Source organism: Bubalus kerabau, chromosome 1, assembly GCF_029407905.1.
Source record: "Bubalus kerabau isolate K-KA32 ecotype Philippines breed swamp buffalo chromosome 1, PCC_UOA_SB_1v2, whole genome shotgun sequence".
Taxonomy (NCBI): Eukaryota; Metazoa; Chordata; class Mammalia; order Artiodactyla; family Bovidae; genus Bubalus; species Bubalus kerabau.
Genome location: NC_073624.1, coordinates 174,246,063 through 174,268,560, shown reverse-complemented (window position 1 = coordinate 174,268,560; position 22,498 = coordinate 174,246,063). Strand labels below are relative to the sequence as shown.

General features: G+C 48.0%; 2 protein-coding genes and 1 pseudogene across 9 annotated transcripts in view; all 3 read left to right on the top strand.

The window, feature by feature from the left end:
• PGPEP1 (pyroglutamyl-peptidase I) overlaps positions 1–22,420 on the top strand; it is a 41,473-nt gene extending 19,053 nt beyond the window's left edge. For 6 of the 8 annotated variants that reach the window (XM_055541194.1, XM_055541204.1, XM_055541213.1 and 3 more), the window contains 3 exons: positions 5,540–5,656; positions 12,247–12,479; positions 17,857–22,182. In XM_055541194.1, the coding sequence (XP_055397169.1) occupies positions 5,540–5,656; positions 12,247–12,479; positions 17,857–18,049 (543 nt within the window). In that variant the 3' untranslated portion in view covers positions 18,050–22,182. The other 2 variants (XR_008700598.1, XM_055541231.1) reach the window with 2 other exon arrangements.
• The window catches only part of KXD1 (KxDL motif containing 1), a 265,201-nt gene that overhangs the window by 27,817 nt on the left and 214,886 nt on the right, over positions 1–22,498 (top strand). The gene's annotated exons all lie outside the window — the stretch shown is intronic.
• LOC129623609 (coiled-coil-helix-coiled-coil-helix domain-containing protein 2-like) lies at positions 84–838 on the top strand (annotated as a pseudogene).

Below are 22,498 nucleotides of genomic sequence, written 5' to 3'. Positions count from 1 at the left end.
GGATCTAGTTCCCTGACCAGGGATCGAACCTGGATCCCCCGCATTGGGAGCACAGAATCTTAGCCACCAGATCACCAGGGAAGTCTCATGATGTGATTTTAGATTCTGCCTTGGGTTGGGAGGATCCCCTGGAGAAGGGAATGGCAACCCACTCCAGTATTCTTGCCTGGAGAATTCCATGGACAGAGGAGGGGCAATTCAGGAGAAGAGAGGAGATTTGGTCTCCAGTCAACTTGCCAAACAAAACTTGTGCTGTGCTGTGCCTAGTCGCTCAGTCATATCCGACTCTTTGCGACCCCATGGACTGTAGTCCACCAGACTCTTCTGTCCATACGATTCTCCAGGCAAGAACACTAGAGTGGGCTTAGCAGTGCAGTCAAGATGCCTCATGGAAGCCGAGGCCACACTTCCTGCGTGGCCCCTCCTGCCAGCCTGAGATGAGAACAGCGCCCAAGCCAGCGCCCACAGCTCAGCCACCAGCAGCGGCTCCCCCACCTGCTGCTGGCTCCCCTGCTGCTGCTCCCCAGCAGTCAGGTCTGATGGCCCAGCTGGCAACCACGGCTGCCAGCGTGGCTGTGGCTTCTGCTGTGGGCCACGCTCTGGGTCACATCATCACGGGGGGCTTCAGTGGAGGAAGCAGAGCTGAGCCCTCAAGGCCTGAATCACCTATCAGGAGCCTCAGGGAACCCAGCCCGCACAGCTGCAGCAGAATGGCCCCTGCTTCTATGCGGTGAAACAGTTTTTAGAGTGTGCCCAGAGCCAGGGTGACCTTAAACTTTGCGAGGGTTTCATCGAGGTGCTGAAACAGTGCAGATTGGCCAACAGATTAGCTTAATCAAGAAGTGCCGATTGAAGACGTAAAAATCACCTCTCTTGACCGTGTTGATTTAGCAATTAAAGTAAAATTAATAGTGAAGATATGAAGTGTGAGACCACCCGTTAAACTTCTCCTTAATCATTAATAGCTGTTGTGCTTCAGGACTGCAGTGGAAGAGGGCATTGTCACTATATGGAAGTTCATCAGGATGGTATTGAGTTTGGGGTTGGGCAGAAGAAGCAGTTGTGCCCTCTTAAATGTGCTTTTCTGCTGTTATTGTTTGTGAACTAATTAGAATAAAGTGATTTCCTTTCTAAAAAATAAAAAAAACACTAGAGCCATGCCCTCCTCTCGGGAATCTTCCCAACTCAGGGATCAAACCCTGGTCTCCCTTATTACAGGCAGATTCTTTATCTGAGCCACCAGGGAAGCCCAAACAAAACTTGGGTGTATCCAATAAGCCTCAAGCAAAGTGGTCTGTAATGTCTTTTTTTTTTTTTTGCCCACACCGAGCAGCATGTGGAATAGTTCCCAAACCAAAGATTGAACCCGAGCCCCCTTCAGTGGAAGCACGGGGTGTTAACCCCTGGGCCTCCAGGAAAATCCCAAATCTTGTTATTTTTAATGTGTGGCCATTCAGAATAATCGGCCTGGGCGTGGAGTGTGCGGAAACAGGGTGAATATTGATAAAATCAGGGGAATGGGAACAGGGAGCACAGAGCTAAAACTCCCAGCTCTTCTCAGGGGTTCGATGGTGTAAAAAACAGTGTAGTCAGGTAGAGATCGTGGCTGTGTGCCAGGAGCACCAGGCCTGTCTCATCTCTGGATCTGCAAACCTTTAAGGAAAGTCCCCCCCCCCCCCCCGATTCCCATCTCCACAGAGCGGGGAGTTGAGAGGACAAGGGAGCATGAAGAATAGAAATATTAGTGACCAAGAAAAATGATTGTGCAAGAAATTACGTATTTTACAAAGTTTTTTCTTTAGTGTGTTTTAAAATAGATTTCACATAAAATATAACCCCGTCTCCCCCCAGCCATCTACCACCAGTGTCTGCAGCTCACCGTGCACCAAGTCTGCATTCTGCCCTCATCTCTCCAGCTGTGGAATTTCTTGGGGGGCCCCTCCTGGTCTTACACATCACTGGGCTTGGCAAGAGGGTTGGGGTCCTAGTTCCTGGTGTTGGCATTTGAGACCCCCCCACACCGGCCACTACCCTCCAGATGTCCTGGTCTCCAGGTGACCTTACACACCCTCTTTGGGGAGCAGTTTGGAGTTATCTGTCAGTGAGGGGGTGCTTCCCAGGTGATGCTAGTGGTACTGTAAAGAACCTACCTGTCAACTCAGGAGACATAAGAGACGTGGGTTCGATTCCTAGGTTGGGAGAATCCCTGGAGGAGGGCATGGCAACTTGCCTGGAGAATCCCATGGCAGAGGAGCCTGGCGGGCTACAGTCTATGGGGTCTCAAAGAGTCAGGCACGACTGAAGTGACTTAGCACACAGCACATCAGTGAGGAGAGACCCGCCTTTCCTGGACACTCTCTAGGGCAACTGCAGTCGACGGGGCACAGAGTTGGAATAGCGTGGGTAGCAAGGTCAAGGTGACTGGAGAAGGAAATCCTGCAGCCGCTGCAGGAGATGCAAGAACTCACCTCTGGGGACTTCCCCTGGTGCTCCTGGAACCATTCACCTCTGATTGGGGCTTGAACCCATGTGCCGCAACTTGAATCAGGCCAGAACTCACGGTCTTCCAACTGAGATCACAACACGGGTTTAAGGACTTAATGATGCTTAGGTTCTTGAGGTCTCAACGCAGAAAGAATTCAGTGAGAGACAAAGTGAGGCAAGAAGTAGATTTATTAGTGTAGCATGCTTGGAAGAGATGCAAGGGAAGGAGCTCTGCCCTGAGGATTAATTGGCTACAATTTTATAGTCAGAGGAAAGGGGGCGGGGAAGACTGTCTCCCTCGAGTGGATGTGAGGCTTACATCACTAGCTCTTCCTTCTTTTCAGGTAAGAGAATATCTGACCCCCTGAGGTCAACTCAGAATATTGCGATGCTTGTTCAAATCAGGGGAAGGGCGGTGGGGCTTCCCAGGCGGCACTCAGTCAGTTCAGTCACTCAGGGGAAGGGCGGTGGGGCTCCTCAGGCAGCACTCAGTCAATTCAGTCGCCCAGTCTTGTCGGGTCTCCCTGTCCATCACCAATTCCCAGGTGGCGCTAGTGGTAAAGAATCCGCCTACCAATGCCGGAGACTCCAGAGACAGGCGTTCAGTCTCCGAGTAAGGAAAATTCCCTGGAGGAGGAAATGGCAACCTGCTTTGGTCTTCTTGCCTGGAAAATTCCATGGGCAGAGAGCCTGGCAGGCTGCAGTCCCTGGGGTCACAGAGTCAGACGTGACTGAGCATATATACATACATAAAAGGGTGGTGACATTTTTCTTCCACCTAATGGCCCGGGGCGTATCTCATGCTTTTATTTTTGGCTTTATAGTTAAGCATGCTGTTTCATTCCATGACATTCCGATAGCTTACATGAGTGATCATTAACTTACAGTAATCTCCCAAAAGTTCCTGGGTTTCCCTCTCTACTCTCTACCCATAGTCCCCTCCTGGAACTTCCACAGTCACCTGTATAACCATCCTGTTCTGTCCCTACCAGTCCAATGGTTAGGACTCCACAATTTCACTGCCAGAGGCCTGGGTTCGATTCCTGGTCGGGGAACTAAGATCCCAGAAGCCATGTGGCATGGCAAAAAAAAAAAAAACCACACATAAAAACTCACCTCTAGTGAATCCCACAAGTTTTAGATATCCAACTCTTTGTGACACTTTGGACCACAGCCCACCAGGCTCCTCTGTCCATGGAATTCTCCAGGCAAGAATATTGGCGTGAGTTGCCATCAACTTCTCCAGGAAATTTTCTGGGTCTGCTGTGCACCGGGCCTTGTGCCAATCTGGGGGAAGAAGCCCAGTCATGAGCACTGCCACCGTGAGAATCTGAAGAAAACACCTGTTTCCCAGAAAAGTACCCCTGTGGTGGTCCATCAATACCCCTTTTTCCAGATATATGTTTATATGCGTGCGTGTGTGCTCAGTCAATGCCTGACTCTTTGCAACCCCATGGACTGTAGCCCACCAGGCTCCTCTGTCTGTGGAATTCTCCAGGCAAGAATACTGGAGTGGGTTGCCATTTCCTCCTCCAGGGGATCTTCCCGACCCAGGGATCGAAACTGCGTCTCTTGTGTCTTCTGAATTGGCAGGTGGATTCTTTACCACTGAGCTACCTAGAAAGCCCCATTTTTTATTTATGTAAATATATATATATAATATGTATATCCATATGTGTATCTATGCATATAGATTTTTTCCATTATAGGTTGTTACGAGATATTGATTATAGTTTCCCATGCTATACAGTAGGTCCTTATTGTTTGCCTGTTTAATATATAGTAGTTCATGTATGTTAATCCCAAACTCCTAATTTATCTTATTCCTTGACTCCCCCCTGCCCATCCCCTTTGGTAACCATGTTTTTATCTTTATCTGTGAGTCTGTTTCTGTTTTGTAAATAAGTTCATTTGTGTCATTTTTTTTAGCATCCAGATAAGTGGTAAGGATAATATCACTTATACAATATTTGTATTTCTCTGTCTGGCTTACTTCACTTAACATGATAATCTCTAGGTCCATCTACATTGCTGCAAATGACCTTATTTCATTCTTTTTTGTGGCTGACTAGTATTCCATATATATACATATCTATAACACACACATCTTCTTTATCCATTCATCTCTTGATAGACTAAATATGTCCTAGCTATTGTGAATAGTGCTGCTATGAACATTGGGGTCATCAGAGCCCATTTTTGTTTATAATCCATGATGTTCTTACACCTCTTCATACCTGAGATGGTTAGAGTCTCTCTAATGAGTTGGGTCCATCTGTAAATATATTGGGCCCTGCTATGTACCCTGCACCAACATCATAAATAATTCTTAACAGGTATAACAAAGGAAGATCATAATAACAAGCAGCAAAAATAATAGGAGTAATGGTAGCCAATATTATTTGAGCACTTATAATATGCTAAGCATTGCAGCATTGCTTGAAACTCTTTACTGTGAATTAGTTCCTTCAATTATTACAACTACCTTGTGAAGAAAATACGTCACTATCCCCATTTTACAGACGAGAGAACTGAGTCAAAGAGAGGTTAAGTGACTTCCCCAAGGTCACATGTGTGCTCAGTCACTCAGTCCTGTCTGACTCTTCACAACCCCATGGACTGTAGCCTGCTAAGCTCCTCTGACCATGGGATTCTCCAGGCAAGAATACTGGAGTGGGTTGCATGCCCTCCTCCAGGGGAATCTTCCCGACCCGGGGATTGAACCTGCGTCTCTTGAGTCTCCTGCATTGGCAGGCAGGTTCTTTACCACTAATACCACCTGGGAAGTCCAGGATCACACAGGGAGGGTTCAAATCCAGGAGCCTAGCTTCAGAGGCCACAGCACCGTGCTGCTGCCCACGGAGATGCTGAGAGAATGGGTGCAGAAGGGGCTGAGGGAGGAGCTTTGGGGTGGTTGAGCATGGATGCCTTCCTGCTCTGCCGTGAGTCCGGAGCCCTGCTTGTTTTCTGAGGACAGGTCAGCTTATCCCCAGAGACTGTGTTATCCCTGCAGCCTGGACCTAAGACCACAGCGTTTCCTCTGCTTTGCTTTCAGGAGCTGGAGAAACTAGGGCTTGGGGACAGCGTGGATCTACATGTGTATGAGATTCCAGTGGAGTATCAGACAGTCCAGAGGCTCATCCCTGCCCTGTGGGAGAAGCACAGTCCACAGGTGAGTGGGGCAGAGGTGAGTGGGGTAAAGGCAGGTGCTTCCCTAGCAGGATCTGCAGCTGGTTGCCCCAGGCATGGATGGTTTGTGTGGCTTTGTTCCTGCTCTGATCACATGCTTGATGCCACAGTCTTATCCCCCCAAGTGCTACACTTTTCTGGGTTACCCTTGGAGGTGAGAGAGGACAGCAAACATCTGAAACTTCACAGAGGCTGATTCTGTCCCACTAGAGTTCTGTATTAGTCACAACATGTTTCATTATAAGTGACAGTCAAAACACACCTCAACCCAGTGTGAGCATCAGCATTTGTATGCTTCAGGTATAGCTTGATCCAGGTGCTCACCCAATATCATCAGCCTCCTCTCTTGACCACTCATCTTTGCTTTGCACTTTGCTTTTGTTATGGCAATGATAGGTGGCTGCTGACTGATAGCCTCTCAACTCAGTTCAGTTCAGTTCAGTCTCTCAGTCGTGTCCGACTCTTTGCTACTCCATGAATTGCAGCACTCCAGGCCTCCCTGTCCATCACCAACTCCAGGAGTTCACTCAAACTCATGTCCATCTAGTCGGTGATGCCATCCAGCCATCTCATTCTCTGTCATCCCCTTTTCCTGCTGCCCCCAATCCCTCCCAGCATCAGAGTCTTTTCCAATGAGTCAGCTCTTTGCATGAGGTGGCCAAAGTACTGGAGTTTCAGCTTTAGCATCATTCCTTCCAAAGAACACCCAGGACTGATCTCCTTTAGAATGGACTGGTTGGATCTCCTTGCAGTACATGGGACTCTCAAAAGTCTTCTCCAGCACCACAGTTCAAAAGCATCAATTCTTTGGCGCTCAGCTTTCTTCACAGTCCAACTCTCCCATCCATACATGACTACTGGAAAAACCATAGCCTTGACTAGACAGACCTTTGTTGGCAAAATAATGTCTCTGCTTTTGAATATGCTATCTAGGTTGGTCATAACTTTCCTCCCAAGGAGTAAGCGCCTTTTAATTTCACAGCTGCAATCACCATCTGCAGTGATTTTGGGGCCCCAAAAAATAAAGTCTGACACTGTTTCCACTGTTTCCCCATCTATTTCCCATGAAGTGATGGGACTAGATAACCATGATCTTAGTTTTCTGAATGTTGAGCTTTAAGCCAACTTTTTCACTCTCCTGTTTCACTTTCATCAAGAGGCTTTTGAGTTCCTCTTCACTTTCTGCCATAAGAGTGGTGTCATCTGCATATCTGAGGTTATTGCTATTTCTCCCAGCAATCTTGATTCCAGCTTGTGATTCTTCCAGCCCAGCATTTTTCATGATGTACTCTGCATATAGGTTAAATAAGCAGGATGACAATATACAGCCTTGACGTACTCCTTTTCCTATTTGGAACCAGTCTGTTGTTCCATGTCCAGTTCTAACTGTTGCTTCCTGACCTGCATATAGGTTTCTCAGGAGGCAGGTCAGGTGGTCTGGTATTCCCATCTCTTTCAAAATTGTCCACAGTTTATTGTGATCCACACAGTCAAAGGCTTTGGCATAGTCAATAAAGCAGAAATAGATGCTTTTCTGGAACTCTCTTGCTTTTTCCATGATCCAGCGGATGTTGGCAATTTGATCTCTGGTTCCTCTGCCTTTTCTAAAACCAGCTTGAACATCTGGAAGTTCATGATTCACGTATTGCTGAAGCCTGGCTTGGAGAATTTTAAGCATTACTTTACTAGCGTGTGAGATGAGTGCAATTATGTGGTAGTTTGAGCATTCTTTGGCATTGCCTTTCTTTGGGATCGGAATGAAAACTGACCATTTCCAGTCCTGTGGCCACTGCTGAGTTTTCCAAATTTGCTGGCATATTGAGTGCAGCTTTTGTACAGTTCTTTTTGTATTCTTGCCACCTCTTCTTAATATCTTCTACTTCTGTTAGGTCCATACCATTTCTGTCCTTTATCGACTCAGCCCCTCAGCAAAAAGAGAACACCTGTCTTCCAAATAATTCCCCAAAGTCTATAGCTGATTCTCATTGGCCAGCTTGGGTCACAGTCCAGTCCCTGAGCCAATCACTATGCTGGGGAAGAGGGAACGCTGTAATTTGTGAAGCCTGGATCCCACATGCCCACTCTGGTGGCCAGGGGGTGGTGTCACCTCTCTCCAGACCTCCTAGAATGAGCAGGAGTCGGGGGAGGGAGTGGTGTTTCCAAAGGGAGAATGGCTGTGGGAGGGAGCTGTGGTTTTTAACCGCATGTGATGGATTGGAGGCCGGACAGGCAGGGATCACACCCTCCTACCAGAGGTAGTGGTGGCCCAGCCAAGACCCTGGGCACAAGCTGGGTAGGAACTTGGCTGGTATCTCTGACAAGTGGTCCCAGTCTCCTGAGGGGGCCCCAGTTTCCCACTCTAGCCTGTTATTTCAGATTCTCCAGGGCTGGCTAGAGGCATCTTCCTTTTTAAGGAGCCCTCCCATTGCCCCTCAAGTGGAATTTGCCTGTTTTTACAGAGGGGGGCCTGGAGGCTTAGTGAGAATTGGCTGAAGTCTCTTTGAACGAGCTGTTTCCTCTGCTGTGTCTGTGCAGCCCTGCCTTACCCTAGTTAAAAAGGAAACCTCATGCATGAAAATGTTTTTAGGAAACTTCTCACCATACAGAAAGCCTTCCACATGCCTCAGTTTCCTTCTGTTACAGGTGGAAATAACAAGTCAAGATAGTCAAGATTCAACCCAGCACAGATCAAAAATATTTCAAAAAAAAATTTCCAGGGAATTTCCCGGTAATCCAGTGGTTAGGACTCTATGCTTCCACACCCTGGGTTCCATCCCTGGTTGAGGAACTAAGATCCTACAAGCAGTGCACTGCAGAAAAAAGAAAAATTCCTGAAAGTCCCAAAGCAGAATTTGAATTTCCTTGAGCGGGAACCTATTTATTGACATGGTGTTTACCTTCTGTGAGGTATTAGACGTAATCTGGAGGTGATGTCATGTGTATAAGAAGATATGAGTAGGTTATGCAAATGCTAGGCCATTTTAGATAAGGAACTCGAGCACCCCCAGATACCCAGCCAAGGGAGGAGAGGCGACCCGGAAGCTCTCACTGGTAGATACCAAGCCAAGGGGTAACTATAGTACTGAAATTCTACCACCCAGTTCAGTGTGTGTAGGGGATTATCCACACACCATGAAATTCTTGGACAGCAGCTGGGAGTCCTACAATTCAGCTCAGTTCTCACACTCCAGGACTTCCCTGGCTCTCTAGTGGTTAAGACTCCGCCCTTCCACCGCAGCGGGTGTGGGTTAGATTCCTGGGTAGGGAACGGATCCCACATGCCTTGGGTGTGGCCAAAAATATAAAAAATAAAAAGAATCAAATTCCACAGGTTGAGGACTGCCCTCCAGATTCCAATCTTTTTTTCTTTACTGAAGTACAGTTGATTGACAATGTTGTGTTAATTTCTGCTGTATAGCAAAGTGATTCAGTTATACACACACACACACATACACACACTTCTTTTTAAAGCTATTTTCCATTATGGTTTATTATAGGATATTGAATATAGACCTTGTTGCTTGTCCATTTTATATAGAATAGTTTGCAGATGGCAGTCTTAAGTCCAGGTTGTTACCTGTGCTTCTGTCCAGTTGACTATAAATCAGATCCCTTCTTTGGGTTCAGTTAATTTTGCTGAAGCGGCTCACTACTCAGGAACCCATTTACTCACTGGATTACCAGTTTATCATAAGAGCACGTAACTCAGGAATAACCACTCAGATAAAAGTGATGCCTAGGGCAAAGTATGGGGGGAGGTGTGTAGAGCTTCCACGCCCTCTCTGAGTGCCCCACTCTCCCCAAATCTTCATTTCTTCACTAATTTAGAAGCTTTCCCAACCCTGTTGTTTAAGGGTTTTATGGAGGCTTCATGACATAGGCATGACTGATTAATTCTTTGGCCACTGACATCTGGACTTTCTGTCTGGGGCCTCTCCCTTCCTCTGAGGTTTGGGGAACAGGGGTTGGAGTTGAAAGTTTCAGTGCTCTAATCATGTGGCTGGTTCCCCTGGCAACTAGCCCCCATCCTAAGGTGCTTTCCAGAAGTTATCTCATTGGGCTTCCTTGGTGGCTCAGTGGGTAGGAATCTGCCTGCCAGTGCATGGACACGGGTTCGATCCTTGGTCCAGGAAGATTTCACAGGCGGCAGAGCAGCTAATCTCGTGCACGCGACCACTGAGGCCCGTCCACCTAGAGCCTGTGCTCCACCAGAGAAGCCTCTGCAGTGAGAAGCCTGAGCGCTGCAACCAGAGGGGAGCCCCCGCTCTCTGCAATTAGAGAAAAGGCACACAGCAATGAAGACCCAGTGCAACCAGAAATAAATTTTAAAAATATATTTTTTAATTATCTCATTAACAAAACAGGGGATTTCCTTGGCAGTCCAGTGGTTGATTTTGCACCTCCCTTGCATGAGGCATGGGTTTGATCCCTGGTTGGGAAACTAAGATCTCGATGCCACGAGACCCCCCAAAAAACACAGCAGGACCCCTTTATTGCTTTCATCACTTATGGAGCTCTAGGGGTTTTAAGAGCTCTGTGCCTGAAATAGTGGACTAAGAACAAATAAATATTAAGATTTTTGGGGGGATGTAGACCATTTTTAAAAGCTTTATTGAATTTGTTACAATATGGTTTCTGTTTTATGCTTGGCTTTGTGGCCACAAGGCATGTAGGATCTTAGCTCCCGGAACAGGGATCAAACCCGCACCCCCTGCATTGGAAGTCGAAGTCTTAACCACTGGATCGCCGGGGAAGTCCCTATATTTCTTATTATAGATCAGAATATCAACCGTACCAACATCCTGAGTTTGTGGTGGTGATGAGGGAGTTGAGGCCAGAAGGGTGATAAACGGTTCCTTAGCCTCCCCAGGATTTCTTAGCCTCGCTGGGGCCAGAGCCTTCCCTGTGATGGGCCGTGCTGTGCACTGTAAACGGGCCTAAGCACCTTACCTGGCCACCACCCATCAGATGCCAGGAGGTCTCTGTCTCCAGTCTGATACCCCATAATGTCTCCAGATATTGCCAAACCGCTGCTTGAGAACTTCTGGCCTACAGTAGGCTCTCAGTAATGGTTGACTGATACCATGGTTATTGCCATGGCTCACATCTTCTTCTCACACATGTATCTGCGTATACAAATGTGCCCGCCTGCAAGTAGTACTTAAGCAGGGGACTTCGCGGTTAGGGCTTTCGGGGTGGCACAGTAGTAAAGAATCCTCCTGCAGTGCAGGAGATGCAAGACATGAGGGTTTGATTCCTGGGTCAGGAAGATCCCCTGGAGTAGAAAATGGCAACCCACTCTGGTATTCTTGCCTGGAAAATCCCACGGACAGAGGAGCCTGGTGGGCTACAATCTATGGGATCGAAAAGAGTCGGATGCCACTGAGCAACTGAGCATGCGCTACACGGATTAGCGCGGCTGCTGTAACAGTTGACTGCCGACGAGGCATTTTAAAGCAGCAGAAATTTATCTGCACACGGTCCTGGAGGGCAGAAGTCCACAATGACTGGAGCTGTGGCTCCTTCCAAAGGCTCTAGGGGAGGATCCTGCCTGTCTCTTCCGGCTCCTGGGGGCTCCAAGCATTCCTCGGCTTGTGATTGCGTCACTCTATCCTCTGCGACTGTCTTCACATGACTTTCTCCTTCCCTCTCCCTCCGTCCCTCCTCTGTGTGTCTCTTTTAAGGGCATTTGTCAATGGATTTCGGGTCCATCCAGATAATCCAGGAGTACTTCATCTTGAGATCCTTTACTTAATTGCATCTGGCATGACCCTTTTCCCAAATAAGGTCCCAGTCACAATTTCTAGGTATTAGCACAGGGACATACCCTTTTCGTGTGTGTGTGATGGTGGCAGAGTCCCCACTCGGCCCTATAAAGTATACAGTGCAGCTGCTGGTGTGTTTTACGCTCGCAGGAGAGCACCGTGTCGTCGGGCGCTGCTGGTTTACGGAGCACCAGGTAACAGTGTTAGTGCCAGGCGGCCAGTAGCAGATAGAGCAGCCCAGGAGCTTGTGATCGCACGGGTCGTTAAGAGTTCTCCCTCGACATTATTTTAATAGCTGGGTAATATTTAGTAATTAATATGGCCATTCTTCTATTTTTGGGCTTGCTCTTCATTTCCATGTTTTTTTCTCATTTTTATAAATTACACTGAAGTGACCATTGGCAGATTATTATCTCTCTGACTATTTTTAGGTTAGATTCTTGGAAATTATACCTTGCCTTTTACATCTGGCAATATGTCTTGAAGATTATTCCATACAAACTTGCCTTGAGCACAGTAGCTCATAATTTATTTAGTCAACACCCCTCCCCATGAATGGCCAATTAGATTGTTTCCAGTATTGTAATGACAAAGCTCCTATGAACATCTTGGCATATTTCACATTCTTGCATGTTTCAACTGGCACATCTTTCTGTAAGAGTGATTGCAGGATCGATTCCAGCAGCAAGACGTCAGAAAGCACATAACCACCAGCAGGGCTCTGTGAGGCCACTGTCCTCTCCTTGGCCTGGGGGGATTCCCCAGCCCCCTGACCAGACCTTATTAAGCTGTACCCATCTGTCTGCAGCTGGTGGTGCACGTAGGCGTGTCAGGCATGGCAACCGCAGTCACACTGGAGAAGTGTGGACACAACAAGGGTTACAAGGGCCTGGACAACTGCCGATTCTGCCCCGGCTCCCAGTGCTGTGTGGAGGATGGGCCGGAAAGCATTGACTCCATCATCGACATGGATGCTGTATGTAAGAGGGTTACTACACTGGGCTTAGATGTGTCAGTGACCATTTCACAAGATGCAGGCAGGTAAGGCACCTTGGGGCTCCTATGGTGTAGGTGTGAATGGGGTTTCCCTCCTATCAGCCCAGGCTGAGTGTTGAATAAGCCAAGTGTGTTTGACTGTGACCTCTTTGGGCCAAGTGCTAACTTATTTATTTATTTATTTTTACTTTTGGAAAGGTCATTGATTTACCACTTGATGGACTGTTTATTTATTTATTTATTTATTTTTATTTTTTTTTTAATTTTATTTTATTTTTAGACTTTACATAGCTGTATTAGTTTTGCCAAATATAAAAATGAATCCGCCACAGGTATACATGTGTTCCCCATCCCGAACCCCCCTCCCTCCTCCCTCCCCATTCCATCCCTCTGGGTTGTCCCAGTGCACCAGCCCCAAGCATCCAGTATCGTGCATCGAACCTGGACTGGCAACTCGTTTCATACATGATATTTTACATGTTTCAATGCCATTCTCCCAAATCTTCCCACCCTCTCCCTCTCTCACAGAGTCCATAAGACTGTTCTATACATCAGTGTCTCTTTTGCTGTCTCGTACACAGGGTTATTGTTACCATCTTTCTAAATTCCATATATATGCGTTAGTATACTGTATTGGTGTTTTTCTTTCTGGCTTACTTCACTCTGTATAATAGGCTCCAGTTTCATCCACCTCATTAGAACTGATTCAAATGTATTCTTTTTAATGGCTGAGTAATACTCCATTGTGTATATGTACCACAGCTTTCTTATCCATTCATCTGCTGATGGACATCTAGGTTGCTTCCATGTCCTGGCTATTATAAACAGTGCTGCGATGAACATTGGGGTACACGTGTCTCTTTCCCTTCTGGTTTCCTCAGTGTGTATGCCCAGCAGTGGGATTGCTGGATCATAAGGCAGGTCTATTTCCAGTTTTTTAAGGAATCTCCACACTGTTCTCCATGTTCTCTCTCCACTGTTCTCCATTATTTATTTTTAATTTTTAATTATGAAAGTGCGATAACGCATTTACAGGAGACTTGGAAGATACAGAACAAGGTTACATATAGTTCCACTACCTGTTAGTCGCTCATTTGTGTCCAACTCTTTGGGATCTCATGGACTGTAGCCTGCCAGGCTCCTTCGTCCATGGAATTCTCCAGGCAACAATACTGGAGTGGCTTGCCATTCCCTTCTCCAGGGGATTTTCCCAATCCAAGGATCGAACCCAGGTCTCCTGCATTGCAGGCAGATTCTTTACCACCTGAGCCACTAGAGAAGCCCAGGTCCTCTATATATTACAATTATTTTTTAAGTAGATAAATTAAGATTTTTTAGTTGGAATTTTAATATCAAATCTTCAAAAATTAATAGAATAAATATACAGAGAAGTAGAAGGATATAGTAGACCTGAAAAGCACTGTGAACCAATTCAACATAATTAAGATTTATACAATTTTCACAGAGCAGTAGGATACAAATTCTATTCAAGTTCCCTTAGACTGTAAACTAGGAGACATTGGAACATATCCAGGGATGTAAAACAAGGTACAAAAATTTCATGGTCTAAAGGTATTGAAATCAAAGCACAGACTGTTTAAATAGTATGGTTGAGAAGAGTCTAATATGACTGAAGCGACTTAACATACACACGTGCTAAGTCGCTTCGGTCATGCCCAACTCTTTGTGACCCCCTGGACTGAAGCCCGCCAGGCTCCTCCATCCATGGGATTCTCCAGGCAAGATTACTGGAGTGGGTTGCCATGGCCTCCTCCAGGTTTCTTCCCGACCCAGGGATCAAACCAGCATCTCTTACATCTCCTGCATTGGCAGGTAGATTCTTTGCCATGGACAGCTGCCAGGCAAGCCCAGCACACACACATGATATTTTACACAGTAAACTTTACATAGAATGTCATAGTATATAATTCTCAATGTGCATAAGGCACACAGCTAAGTATGTATTCCTAACGGGTCCCATCTGCAACTCATTATGCGTGGCTCTGTCCACTTTTCCCAGCCCAGGCCCCTGGCATCCCCTGGCCGTGGCTCCGGCTGCCTCCCTACTCTCTTCCCGCCGCCTCTGCTCCAGCCCTGATGGCCTCCTCCCCTAAGCAGTCAGTTTCTATGTTAGTTTCCTGTGGCTGCTGTAACCAATTACCGTGTTGGTGGCTTAGAACAACAAACATTTATTCTCTCTTGGAGGCTAGAAGTTCAAAATCAAGGTGTCAGTAGGGCTGGTTCCTTCTGGAGGGCCTGAGGGGGAATCTCAGACCCTCTCCTGGCTTCTGATGGCTTCTGACAGCCCTGAATGCTCCATGGCTTGAGACACTTTACCCCAGATCGCTGCCTTCATCTCCGCATGGCTTCCTCCTGGTATGCGTCTTCACATGGCCTTCTTACAAGGACACCAGTCATTGGATATAAGACTTACCTCATCCAATGTGACCTCATCTTAACCAATTATGTCTGCAAAACTCTATCTCCAAATCAGGTCACATTTTGATGTTCTAGGTGAACAGAAATTTGGAGGAGAAACTAACTATTCAGCCTATTAGAAAGTCTTTTATTAATTTAAGGCAGATGAAGTCCCTAACTTGCTTAATTCTTCCTGCAGTTCCCACTGCACCGCAAATAAAATCCCAACTCTCTGCCATCCACAGGGCCTGTGTGGCCTGGCCCCTGTCCACCTCTCCAGCCCCTTCTGCTTCTGTCTCCCCTCACCCATTGCCTTCCACACCCGCAAACCACTCTCCTCCTGTCCTCACACACCTCAAGCTGACTCTGACCTCAGGGCCTTTGCATATGCTACGGACTCTGCTCAGAACTCACTTCCCACTGGCAAGACTGTTTCAGGTCTTAACTACACGTGTTGGCTCTTTGGGAAGGCCTCCGCCGCCTACCAAACTTCTCTGTTCTATGTGCTCTCAACACCAAGTGCCTCAGTTTCTCAACACCATGTACACCTCGCCAGCCCAAAGGCAGCAGGGAGCAAATTCAGTTGACGGAATGAAGAAGTAACTGAATTTACCATCAGTCTTTTTTTTTTCTTTTTTTAATTGAAGTGTAGTTGACGTAGAATATTATACGTTACAGATGTACAGTACAGTGATTCACAATTTTAAAGGTGTATATACTCCATTTATTGGAGAAGGCAATGGCACCCCAGTCCAGTACTCTTGCCTGGAAAATCCCATGGACGGAGGAACCTGGTGGGCTGCAGTCCATGGGGTCGCTAGGAGTCGGACACGACTGAGCAACTTCGCTTTCACTTTTCACTTTCATGCGTTGGAGAAGGAAATGGCAACCCGCTCCAGTGTTCTTGCCTGGAGAACCCCAGGGACGGGGGAGCCTGGTGGGCTGCCGTCTCTGGGGTCGCACAGAGTTGGACACGACTGAAGCGACTTAGCAGCAGCAGCAGCAGCAGCATATACTCCATTTATAGTTATTATAAAATATTGGCTATATTCCCTGTGTTGTACAATATATGCTCTATTTTTGTAGCTTATTTTATACCTAATAGCTTATTTTGTACCTCTTAATTCCCTACTCTTGCATTGTCCCTCCCTTCTCCCATTAGTCTTTTTTTAAAACTATTTTTTCTTTTTGACTGGGCCACACACATTGCGGGCCCTGTCAATGAAAGCCTGGAACCCTAACCACTAGGCCACCAGGAAACTCTCCTGAAGCTAATTTTAAGTTACTCAGATAATTCTGAAATATATTTTCATGTGTTCCCGTTGTGAAGGATTCTCTTGAACTCTCTCTCTCCCCACCTCATTCCCTGCCAGTGATCCCTCTGTTAAATCAGAGACTCAAATTGTGACACTTCCTTCTTAGCTACACGTGTTTCTGTACATGTGCAGGACACTTCATGTGCTGCTTTCGCATTTTGTTCTGTTTTTGCTTTGCTTTTACGTGGATGAGGCTATATGGTGTGGATTTCATGAGAGTGCCCTTCCTCGGCTTCATCTGTGGGCATGTGCTAGGGGTCTTGGTGAGTTCTGTCTTCCTCTGGATCCACCACATGCCTTATAAGCCACTGCATAGTATCCCACTGTGCCGATGAACCAGTTTATTAAGTCATTCCTCTGTCAGTGGACAGGCTTCCCTGGTGGCTCAGCTGGGAAGGAATCCGCCTGCAATATGGGAGACCTGGGTTCGATCCCTGGGTTGGGAAGATCCCCTGGAGAAGGGAATGGCTACCCACTCCAGTATTCTGGCCTGGAGAATTCCGTGGACTGTACAGTCCATGGTCCCAAAGAGTCAGACACAACTGAGCGAATTTCACTTTCACTGTCCGTGGACATTTAGGGGGCATCTTATTCTATTCAGGCCTCTATAACCAAAAAATCCCAGCTGGGTAGCTTGTAAACACCAGAAAGTTATCGCTTATAATTCTGGAGGCAGGGAAGTTCAAGATCAAGGCGGCAGACCAGTGGCATTCTGATGGAGGCCTCCCTGCAGGTTGCAGACTGCTGACTGGCTGTGTCCTCTACAGGGTGGGAGGAGTGTGGGAGGGGACCACCAGTGCTCACATTCTACCAGTTTGCTTCCTGCTTTTCTGTTTTCACACATCACGCTGCAACAAATACCTTGTTCATCATCCTGCTCTGGTGCACATGGCTCCTGAGATAGATTCTAAAAACTTGAAACATCAGGTCATAAAGTCTGTGCATTTGTAATTTAAAAAAAAATTATTTTTAAAAAAAATTATTAAAGTATAGTTGATTTACAATATTGTATTAATTTCTGCTGTACAGCAAAGTGATTCAGTTATATATATATATATATATATATACATATACCTTATCTACGTGTGTGTGCGCATATGTGTGAAAGTCTCTCAGTCATGTCTGACTCTTTGCCACCCTGTGGACTGTAGCCTGCCAGGCTCTTCTGTCCATGGAACTCTCCAGGCCAGAATACTGGAGTGGGTAGCCATTTTCTTCTCCAGGGGATCTTTCCAACCCAGCTATTAAACCCAGGTCTCCCACATTGCAGGTGGGTCCTTTCCCATCTGAGCACCTAGGAAGCCCATGGCTATGTGTGTGTGTACATACATGGTATATATATCCATATGTTCTTTTTTGTATTCTTTTGCATCATGGTTTATCGAAGGACATTGAATATTGTACACCTGTAATTTTACTTGCCTGCCAGATTGCCCTCCCCTGGGGCAATTTGCATCCCAGCCAACAGCATCTCCTACTGCTTCTTTCTCCACATGTACACCAGCACTGGGAGTTACTGTTTTGTTTTGTTTTTTTTTCATTTTTGCTGCCTGGGGAGGGAGGAGCAGCATTCTATCTTGCAGATGACTGGGGAGGTTGAGGGGCTGTCTTATGATGGATTTGGATGGAACATTCACTCTCTAACCCCATTTTGGTTTCCCTCCCATCCCCAACGCCCTGTGGCTTAGGTACCTCTGCGACTTCACCTACTATACCTCTCTGTACCAGAGTCACGGCCGCTCAGCCTTTGTTCACGTGCCCCCTCTGGGCAAGCCGTACAATGCAGACCAGCTGGGCCGGGCACTTCGGGCCATCATTGAGGAGATGCTGGACCTCCTAGAGCAGTCAGAAGGCAAAATCAACTGTTGCCATGAACACTGATTGCTGCTCAGGCCTCCCAAGACCTCATCCTGCCAAGGACCCTGAGAGAGACATCCACCCTCTGGGCCCTGACCAGGAAAGACAAGCCCATCCAGCTGGGGATCTGATTTGGATCAAATATGCCAGCTTGCACATCTCTTCTCCCTGTTTCTCTGCGTACGCACTGGTTGGTTTGAAGGCAGCAACTGAAGATTTTTTTTTTCTCTATTTCTCTTTGCACCTGGGGATACAGCTGGGGCAGTCAGGAAGCTGGGAAGTCCTGATTTCTACCCAGAACCCCAATCAGGTGGATCTCTACTCTGCGATCCCCTGGCTGGGGCCACCTGCTTTTCTGAGTCTATGGTGGAAGGATTCCAGAATTCCCTCTGTCCATGACTGCTTTTTTCCCAAATTGAAAATCCTCATGAAGACCCTTTGCCCTGATCCATGTCCCAACAGCCTGGATAGCTCCGGCAAGGGTCAGCTTGGGATCTGGCGTGGGTTCTTTTTCTTTCTTTCTTATTCTGTTTTTAAAAGCAATAGTGCCAGTTTGGGCACAGAGTTATTTATATTCCCTTTGGTTAAAATGAGGGCTTTAGCCGAACACAAGTGTCTTTTCTCTTTCCTGGAGTGCAGCTGCTTCTGCCTCTGGCTTTGAACACTGGACCTACATTTTTTGTTTTGGGGGTGACATTAAGATCCCCTTGTTCAGCGGGGGTGGAGGCTAGGCCCTTGGCCAGACCACGGGGAGAGGGGGTTGCTGCTGCCCCAGGAGACTGAAAGGGGTGGCTAATCCTTTCAACAACCGAGCTGTGAGCTGTACCCAAAGGACCTCCGCAGCTGGGCCACTGGTGGGAAAGCAGATTGTCCTTTCAACACACACACTTTTTTTTTTTAATATGTAAAAGTGTGTAGCAACTACAAACCTACCCCACATCTGGCCTGGATTTTTCAGTCTTGGTCTTGGGGACCAGCTTCTTGTTTTCCTTAAGAGGAGGACAGACTGGAGTCTGGGGGCTGAGCTCCGTGTGTGCTGGTGTGTTTGGCCGGAAGGGCCGCAGGGCAGCCAGCGAGCTTTTGTGTAGCTGGGTTTTGGACACGCCTTGGACTTGGTAAATTTTTATCTTACTCCCTGATGACTTTGAACTGACCAGCCAGGGATGCACATCTCCCAGGAGGCAACTAAATTCAGCTGGACCTTGACACCCATCAGAGAGAGGGGGTTGGCAGCAGCAACCATGAGGAAAACAACGGTTTGGAAAGTATTCTTCTGTTTCTTTGGAGAACATGCAGTTTTATCACTTCCCTATGTGTGAGGCGTGCTGGTGTCTGATGTGGTGTTAGATCATGTTGGTGTTTCCCAGCAGGCGCTTCTTTTGAAAACAGCTGAGATTTTTGTTTTGTTTTCTTAAATGTTCACCCTCTCTCCCTCCTGTTCTGATGCCCAGGGTAGTTGCTGCCTCCGCTGAGCTGCTGTGTCACTCGGAGACCAGGTTGGTGGGTTTCTGAGTGAAATGCATTTTCTGAGTTCTGTGTTTTCTCTGGAAGGGAAGCGTGATGTGGGGTCAGCATATGGCAGTGTGTGGAGCATGCCCTGCAGGGTGAAATGATCAGGACCTTCTCCCTCCTCCATGCCAGCCCTCCCTCTTCCAGAAACCCCTCCTCCACACCCCCAGTCTGTGTTTGCAGTCTCCTGAGGAATCGGGAGTATAGGATGCCATTGCATCCACTCAGTCAGCCAGCTTCCGTGAGCAGAGCTTGCGGCTCTTTTAAATGAGGGTCTCCCAGAGGCCTCATTCAGAAGGGCATTAAACTCTGATGAGCTCTGTTCTCTAAAGGTCTGATCTGGGGGACTCTGAGGAAGAAATGGATCTAGGCAAGTTGGGGAGGGGAGGGGGGACTGGAAGTGAGTCAGGTTTGAGCTAAGCTGGGTACCCACTGGAACCCGGACACACCATCCCCAGGTTCTGCATTTCCATCTTTCTTTTGTCCTTATTTCTTCTGTTTAAAGCACCGTGAGATTCAGCCACTTAGAGATGTGACTTATTGTCTGATCATTATCGAGTGTGTGTGTGTCATTGTTCTGTTCCTGCGATGGTGTTAGATTTCCTCAGCGAGTCAAGCCAAAACCTTGTCCTTTTCACGATGCAGAGCATATAGCTCGTTTTTATTTAATTAGACAGCCATTAAATATTTCACTCGCTCCCTGCCAGCTTTTTAATGTTCCTGTTTTAATTATTTTTATCTTTTTCCTTTTGGGCAAATTCATCCATTCACTCCATGACGTATCTGTGTGCATTTGTTGGGTCCTGGACTGAAATGTCCTTGTGTAAGAAAGGGGGGCCAAGTCCCATTACTTCTCCCTTGTCATTTCAGAGTCTCAGATTGTGGGGGTGGTGGTGGGGGCACAGAATAGGCAAAGGGATGGTTCTGTGAAGTGGGTGCAGCCTGGCAGATATGAAGGTGAGCGATGCCAGAAGGGGTGGGTGCAGTGAGTGTTAAGGGTGGAAAGATGGACTGAGCAATGTCGTGGGAAGGCTGGTGGAGGAAAGGTGAAAAGTGGAGGGGGTCCTGTCGCTGATAAGCTCCTGTGGAGGGTGCAGAGGTGGGGGGTGGTGTCAGGTAATGGCATCTCCCTTAGGATGCCAGAACCTCGGCCCCTTATACCTTTATTCTTCTCTCAGCCCCTTTGCTTCCCCACTTCCCACCAAAGAGAAGGCCGGTGGTCTGTGCGTAAGTGGTTTGAAAAAGAAACTTAAAAGAGTGGATAGAAAGCAAGCAAGGTGGGAAGCAGCAGCAACCCCTGTGGGTGAGGGCTTGCTGCCACCCGGCTCATGTGGTCCAGTCAAGAAACAGCCAAGGTCCCGGCCACTGAGAGTCACAGGGCCCAGGAGGCGGGGGCAGGAACCCTTGTCAGTGCCACGTCTTTGGGGGAAACGTCAGACTCTGACCTCTCTGACAGTTTCAGCAAGAAAGATAGTTTTACGCTGCCCTGCTCTTTGCTGGTGCAAAAACTTCTCGAACAGAAAGGACCTGCTCAGGGGGATGACTCAGAAAGTATACATGTGATGCCTTTTTGTCATCTTGGAAGTTTCTGCCAAGAAGCCAGGCCAGAGGCTGTGCCTGTGCACCCCCAGGCCTGTGCTCCCCGCCCCCTTCCCGACTCAGGGGTACCCAGGACGGGGAGGGGAGCTGCTCCTGGAAATCGGCCCACCACACAGGCCTCCTTTTTCTCTGCTGCTGTCTAGACTGTTGACCTTTGACCTCCCCGCCCCTTGGAGTGTGTGAACCCAGAAGTCTCTTGTCCTTGTCGGGGTTGGTGGAACAAAGCCTCATTCTTCTCTGTGGCCCCAGCCTCCCCCCTGAGACCACTGGAAGCTGTCCTGAGCCTGCAGCCAGCATGGGGCACTGATGGAGGTGCCTCCCCTCGTGGCCACGGGCCCCATGGCCTTCATCCACAGGCTTCTGTGGAACCGCAAAGGGCTTTGGTTTTATATCCCCAATTAAATTTCTCTTCTCCTGGAACAAGTGCCTGGTAAAGGGCCTGGGGCTGCCACCAGGAGGAGAAGCGTCTCCATTTCTGCAGAAAGAAAGTGTGTTAGAGGCCAGGATCCCCCTCATGATTCCACATCTTGTGAGTTGCTTCTTGGATGAACGCCACTCAGAGACCCCATCCTCGAATTCCGGGGCAGTGGTCGCAGCTGAGTTTCAGGAGCTCCCAGACCTCCAGGGGCTCCAGTCCAGCCTGAGCTGCTCCCCGGATTTGAAATCCATTTCCCCTCCTCCCTCTCCTCACCCAAGCCTTCCCTTCAGCTGCCCAGAGATCCCAGAGATCCACAGAAGTGCCTGCCCCTGCAGTACACATGGGGCACAGAGAGGGGAGCAGGACAGGAAAGAGACAAACACCCCCAGACCCTGGCTCCCCGCTTCCCTGGGTGGGGCTCACCCAAGCCCTTCACAGGGGTGGGACCTGGGCCAGGGGCTTTTGGGTCCTGCACGCTTTGAGGAAGCCCCAGGGAAAGCTGGTGGGGAATTGGGCTCTCTGCCCACAGGGCCTGGCTGGAGGCCACAGGAGATCCATCTGGGTCTTGGGGGTACCCGGCATGTTTCCAGGGCTCCCTCCACATCTCAGGTTTCAGTCTTGTCCTAAATCTCTCTCCAGGAAGAACCCTGCCTCCTGGAGGTGACCCTGTGTCCTATCCCCAAAGGAGAGACCAGCCCCTGCAGCCTTGGGGTGGCCTCTCCCCGACCCCAGGAAGAGCCCTTGAGTGCCTTGTCTGAAAGCCCTGTGTCTGGGACCCCAGGCCAGCCAAGGTTCTGCCGGACTTTGCTGGCGGCTGGGCCCTGGGACACCCCAAACTTGACATCTCAGAAAGCAAATAAAACAGTTAAAATATGCAATCTCTTGTGTGTCTTTATGAGCAGCTGGTGTCCACTAGGGTCACCCTCAGCCTGGGGTTATTGGCTGGC